Below are 7,500 nucleotides of genomic sequence, written 5' to 3'. Positions count from 1 at the left end.
ACACACACACACACACACAGACAACACACACACACACACACACACACACACACACACACACACACACACACACACACACACACACACACACACACACACACACACACACACACACACACACACACACACACACACACACACACACACACACACACACACACAGACACACACACACACACACACACACACACAGACACACACACACACACACACACACACACACACACACACACACACACACACACACACACACACACACACACACACACACACACACACACACACACACACACACACACACACACACACAGACACACACACACACACACACACACACACACACACACACACACACACACACACACACACACACACACACACACACACACACACACACACACACACACACACACACACACAGACACACACACACACACACACACACACACACACACACACACACACACACACACACACACACACACACACACACACACACACACACACACACACACACACACACACACACACACACACACACACACACACACACACACACACACACACACACACACACACACACACACACACACACACACACACACACACACACACACACACACACACACACACACACACACACACACACACACACACACACACACACACACACACACACACACACAGCTGTTAAAAACAAACTCCATAACAAACATCAAATGTAAATGGCATGTTTTTATATACCACTCTTCTAGTCTTAAAGGAGAATTCCGGCCAATTTTTACGTTAATCTTGATCGCTATAAATATGGACGTATGTACTTTCGATTGAAGAAACTTGCCCTGTCTCTATCCTGCCGGTAGCTAGCTAGCTCGCCCTGCTAGCTGCTAGCTGTTAGCTGCTAGCTGCCGTCTGTGATAAGTGCGTTCAGCCGAAATATCACACAGCAGCCCCGAGTGTATTCGTAGCATTTAATGATTTTTTTGTTTTTGTAGGATAAAAGCAGAGATTGATTTGGTAAATATGGATGATGCTCAAAGATTGAGATGGCTGTTCACATATGAAACATATAAATTGGCTAATTATTTAGATAAAGCCTGGGAGAAGAGGGAAAAAGCTCTTTATAGAGTGTAGATGAGAACTAGTTGTTTGTGTGTGGTATGTGTGTACGTGTATATACACGTATGTATGTGTATGTCTATATATTTGTATTCATGTATTTGTTCGAAGGATTTGTTTATGCAATGGGAAGATGTTTGTTGAAAAAGTGAATTTGTGGTGTCTTGTAATCCCATGTGGGATGGGCCAAGATGTTTGGCATGACACAGAAATAAAATATAACTAACTAACTAACTAACTAACTATATCCATTTTGTGTGTGATCGATCTGGTGTTGGTGAAAAGGAGCGTTGGCGGTGTGGTAGTTCCCTTAGCCGCCGCGCTTCATATCCTTCTTAGGGTTGTCTGTTGTCTGTTTCGGCCTAGCAAACTTTGTAGTTTTTTCCACATGCTGTTGCAACAACTAGTAACGTTAGAAAAACTACAACACCTCGCCGGATCTAGCTAGACCGGAAACACAACAACAGGTGTGGTGGCAAATTTTATTTTAACCATTTGTTTAATGATATTAACCATTGGTTTAATGGTTGTTTTATAACGCCACAAGATTTAGCTTCTTCGTGTGTAGATTCAAAAGGCTCCAAGTGAAATAGTTGGCAACCGTGAACTATAGCCTAGAGAGTTATTTAGTTTTACTAGCTTGAAGCTCCTCACATTGTTGACTTTTTGCTTAGATAGAAGTGGAGGAGGCCGATGACTGTTTACGACAGTGAGAACTACGTAGGTTTCTGTCTCCTGAGATAAAAGTGTTGTTTAGGCTAATGTTAAGAACAGAGAGCAGAGGGGAAGGTGAGACAATGGTTAATGATGTCCTCTTTTCAACTATGGCCATACTAAAAGACACATTTAGAAGGGTGGCTTAACAGAGGTCTTCACTATATGATGTTTGGATGTTTAGATTTTAGGTTAGAAAGACATTTTCAGATGTGCTGCGTGTACCTTTTGAAACTGTGTTTCTCCATTTGCAAATGTAAATAAATACTCAAAGACCAAACTTTGGTTTAATTCTCAAACAGTCGTTATTCGTTTTCATTGTATCATTGATATTTCTAAACGCTGCTGTATCATAGGAAAACTTCCACCACACAGGCACGCTGCACACACTGGTTTGGGCTTGGCGAGCCAGCCAGAGAGTAGCTAGCAGGCTAACGTTACGTTCTGAGTGGGTGGCGAGCGCCAGACGCCGAAATGGACGCCAATAAGATTCTGAATGGAAAGTTTACTTTTAAAAAGTTGTCAAATAGTTCCATTGACCAGACCAAAGTGATGTGTGTGTGTTTTGTCGTTGTGAACTGAGCTATCATCGCAGCACGTCCAGTCTGAAATTTAATTATATATTAGTGCTGATATAGTTAGATATTTACCGTATTTTCCGCGCTATAAGGCGCACCGGATTATAAGGCGCATAGAAAAGAAGATACTGCAGTCAAACGTTTGACTGGGGTTGCGTTATACATCCACTAGATGGAGCTGTGCTAAAGGTAATGTCAACAAAACAGTCAGATAAAGTCAAACTTTATTAAGTGTTCTGACAACTCCGTTCAGTCCCATGGTAACGTTGTTAATGTTAATGAATGTCATGCCCATATTGCATATCGATCTGCTCATTGGCTACAAAGATAGACGGGTCTTATAGCATTTAAATCTGTTGTCCTCGGCTTGTCCGCTTCCATTGGCCATATCAGAGGCAAACCTGAACGATTGGTTAATATGAGCTACCAATCGAAAGCTTAGAAGCTTGGGAATACGATGACGCCCACATTCGATCATGTAGCGAGCTGGGTTTCGCGTTTTTCCGTTGTGATTCGGCCAGAAACTTCAACATCGTGAGGCGAACAGATCGTTTTGGAATATAAAGCTCGGATATTACATTTCCAGGGACTCTTGTGGATTTATGAAAATCAAGTTTTGGGCAAAATACCACTTTGTTGCTGAAAGGACAACGAAAACAGGTACGGATGCTCTCTTCGACACCTGCGCAGATTACGGCTGAATTGTTTTATTTTCTGTTACTTTGTAACAGTTGTGTAACTGCTAGGCTATAAATCATCGTATGCTTTGTATGTGGGCTTAAATTAATCATTAGAGGCTAAGCTTTCAATTGGTGTGTCGCATGGCTGTATATATATATATATATATTTGGAAGATTGAATGCTTTAAAGTTATAAAAACGCGAATGAGTGCAAGTTTAATCGAGGTTACAGCGACGCAGTGTCCCGTCAACGTGACAGTGATCCTTGAGAGGTTGATCCATATATTAGGTGCTCCGGATTATAAGTCGTTTTTTGAGAAAATTAAAGGCTTTTAAGTGCGCCTTATAGTGCGGAAAATACGGTAGATCCAGCCCTACTTTTTACCTGTACATATATGTTTTCCAATGTGTTTAGACACAAAAAATGTAGTGTTTGACGCTCAAAAGGTTATAGTGTGTGCCCCCCCCATGTTGAAACCAAACCTACGCCCCTGACACACTACATAGACCTCTTCCACCCAAAAAAAAATCCCACTTTACACACTATAGCTAAAAATAAATGTGACATATAAATAAACAAGAGATGATCTGTGAGCCTCACCTCGGGGCTGATGTGTGCCAGACCCCCCCCACTCAGACTGGTGGGCAGGCCGGCCCCGCCCCTCGACATGGTCTCCATGGAGACGCTCCGCCCCCGCATCGCCCTCTGGTGGAGGAGAGAGAGAGAGAGAGAGAGAGAGAGAGAGACAGCGAGGTGATGTACGAAAGGTTTACGGGTCTGAGTAATGAAGCCAACGCTGACCAGTGCTGAAATATTCCTGTGTTACCGTGGAGTCAAAAATAAAAACTTTTTTTTTTTTTCAACATTTTGGTCGTCTTTTCCAAGTTTTTTGACGCGTTTTTAAAGCTCCCATATTCTGCTCATTGTCAGGTTCATAATTGTATTTTAGAGGTTGTACCAGAATAGGTTTACATGGTTTAATTATTAATAAATATTATTATTAAAAACACCATATTTTATTATTATTTTACATTGCTGCAGCTCCTCTTTTCACCCTGTGTTCAGGTCTCTGTTTTAGCTACAGAGTGAGACCTCTTTTCTTCTTCTTCTGTACTATCTTTGATTGCACTCGCACATGCTCAGTAGCTCAGATGTAGATCATGTCAGCTAGCTCCATAGACAGTAAAAGAAAGGCTGTTTCTCCGACTTCAGTCAGTTCCAAGGCAGGATTAGCTGGGAGACTTCTTCTAAACCAGGGAGCACATGGAAGTAGTTATTTTGGAGATTATGACAATGAGGTAGCATGCTAGCTCTAGCATGCTAACGGTAGCATGCTAACGGTTGCGGTTAGCCCCCTGGTTTCGGCTAAAGCCATACAGATGTTGACCAGCTCACCAGGAGACTGAAGGCAGGACACATTCAGAAACCAGATCTCACTCAGAACACCATGGATGGATTATTTCAAAGTGTGTATGCGTGTGGAAGCACCAGAGACACAAAATAAAGCCCCAAAATCACCAGAAAAAGGGATTTTTTCATAATATGGGCACTTTAAAAAAAGAGCTTTTGAAGCTTTTTCTGACATTTTGTCATTTTTTTAACAACCTTTAATAGATAAGTTTGAGTTGTTTTAACCCTTGTGGTGTCTTTCCGTTGACCACGCAACTTCATGAAATTTTGGGACGAAATCTTCCGTTTCGGTCCTGATGGTTTTGTCACTTTTTTCTGTGTTTTCATCGTCATCAAAGTTAACTCAAACATGTGTCTCATTCTAGAGGACCTCGTCAACCTAACCCAGTGTTTCTCAACGGGGGCGGTACCGCCCCCCAGGGGGCATTCAGAAGATGACGGGGGGCGTAAGAAGCAATATTTTGGAAAGGGGGGCATTGAGGTGCCCTTGGGGGGGGCGTTTGTTTGAAAGCTAGTTTAAACCAAAGATTCACAATAACAATACATGTTTACACTTAAACTACTAAAAAATCTGTGGTCTGCAACATTAAAAGCTGCCAGTTTACAGCACTGCGACTGGACGAGACGCTATCATAACTCTTCTTCTCTTCTGTCAGCTTTGTTTGGCGCAGCTCCGTGCTGCCTTCATGGAAACGGGACATCAGAGCATCGTCTTTAATGAGCTCTGTACTTCAGCGTGAAGCTCCGTTCAGATTTAAAAAAAAAGTTGTATTCTTTAACCCCCCCCCTACCCCAATGTAGCACAAGTAGACTTTATATTTCACAGTAACAGTTTTTCGTCAGATCGTTTATAGAACACAACGTTTCCTACTGCACCTGAAGGCATCTTCATTTCACGGAGAAAGAGAGAAAGAAAAGAGACGTGCGAGAGATATCGAATGTGCTTTGTTGTTTGGCAAACATTTAGCTGGTTCACAAACTCACGGGTAGTTGAGAGCTTGTGTTTGGTGTTTTAAAACTTTCTTATGGAAGCGATAGAGGAAGTGATGTCACTGTTTACTGTACGGGACTCACACACACCTCCACAAAACACAGCGCGATGTGGGGTTGCGTTTCTCCAAACGTTTTTTTCTGCTATGTACTCGCAAGACAGGCGATAGCAAACCTAGACTCTTCTAACCCAGACTCTTCTAACATAGACTCTTCTAACCTAGACTCTTCTAACCTAGACTCTTCTAACCAAGACTCTTCTAACATAGACTCTTCAAACCTAGACTCTTCTAACCTAGACTCTTCTAACCAAGACTCTTCTAACATAGACTCTTCTAACCTAGACTCTTCTAACATAGACTCTTCTAACATAGACTCTTCTAACCTAGACTCTTCTAACCAAGACTCTTCTAACATAGACTCTTCTAACCTAGACTCTTCTAACCTAGACTCTTCTAACATAGACTCTTCTAACATAGACTCTTCTAACCTAGACTCTTCTAACCAAGACTCTTCTAACATAGACTCTTCTAACCTAGACTCTTCTAACCTAGACTCTTCTAACATAGACTCTTCAAACCTAGACTCTTCTAACCAAGACTCTTCTAACATAGACTCTTCTACATAGACTCTTCTAACATAGACTCTTCTAACCTAGACTCTTCTAACATAGACTCTTCTAACCTAGACTCTTCTAACATAGACTCTTCTAACCTAGACTCTTCTAACCAAGACTCTTCTAACATAGACTCTTCTAACCTAGACTCTTCTAACCTAGACTCTTCTAACATAGACTCTTCTAACATAGACTCTTCTAACCTAGACTCTTCTAACCAAGACTCTTCTAACATAGACTCTTCTAACCTAGACTCTTCTAACCTAGACTCTTCTAACATAGACTCTTCAAACCTAGACTCTTCTAACCAAGACTCTTCTAACATAGACTCTTCTACATAGACTCTTCTAACATAGACTCTTCTAACCTAGACTCTTCTAACATAGACTCTTCTAACCTAGACTCTTCTAACATAGACTCTTCTAACCTAGACTCTTCTAACCAAGACTCTTCTAACATAGACTCTTCTAACCTAGACTCTTCTAACCAAGACTCTTCTAACATAGACTCTTCTAACCTAGACTCTTCTAACATAGACTCTTCTCACCTAGACTCTTCTAACATAGACTCTTCAAACCTAGACTCTTCTAACCTAGACTCTTCTAACCAAGACTCTTCTAACATAGACTCTTCTAACCAAGACTCTTCTAACATAGACTCTTCTAACCAAGACTCTTCTAACATAGACTCTTCTAACATAGACTCTTCAAACCTAGACTCTTCTAACCTAGACTCTTCTAACCAAGACTCTTCTAACATAGACTCTTCTAACCTAGACTCTTCTAACCTAGACTCTTCTAACATAGACTCTTCTAACATAGACTCTTCTAACCAAGACTCTTCTAACCTAGACTCTTCTAACATATACTCTTCTAACCAAAACTCTTCTAACATAGACTCTTCTAACCTAGACTCTTCTAACCAAGACTCTTCTAACATATACTCTTCTAACCAAGACTCTTCTAACATAGACTCTTCTAACCTAGACTCTTCTAGCCAAGACTCTTCTAACCTAGACTCTTCTAACATAGACTCTTCTAACATAGACGCTTCTAACATAGACGCTTCTAACCTAGACTCTTCTAACCTAGACTCTTCTAACCAAGACTCTTCAAACCTAGACTCTTCTAACCTAGACTCTTCTAACCAAGACTCTTCTAACATAGACTCTTCTAACCAAGACTCTTCAAACCTAGACTCTTCTAACCTAGACTCTTCTAACCTAGACTCTTCAAACATAGACTCTTCTAACCTAGACTCTTCTAACATAGACTCTTCTAACCTAGACTCTTCTAACATAGACTCTTCTAACCTAGACTCTTCTAACCTAGACTCTTCTAACCAAGACTCTTCAAACATAGACTCTTCTAACATAGACTCTTCAAACATAGA

General features: G+C 41.1%; 1 protein-coding gene across 1 annotated transcript in view; it reads right to left on the bottom strand.

The window, feature by feature from the left end:
* Positions 1–7,500, bottom strand: part of LOC114566286 (rap1 GTPase-activating protein 2) — a 43,121-nt gene that overhangs the window by 2,712 nt on the left and 32,909 nt on the right. The window contains exon 16 of the mRNA XM_028594612.1: positions 3,693–3,797. Within this exon, the coding sequence (XP_028450413.1) occupies positions 3,693–3,797 (105 nt within the window). The remainder of the gene's footprint in view (positions 1–3,692; positions 3,798–7,500) is intronic.

This window comes from Perca flavescens, chromosome 13, assembly GCF_004354835.1.
Source record: "Perca flavescens isolate YP-PL-M2 chromosome 13, PFLA_1.0, whole genome shotgun sequence".
NCBI classification, from domain to species: Eukaryota; Metazoa; Chordata; class Actinopteri; order Perciformes; family Percidae; genus Perca; species Perca flavescens.
This window is presented reverse-complemented; position numbering and strand designations above follow the sequence as displayed.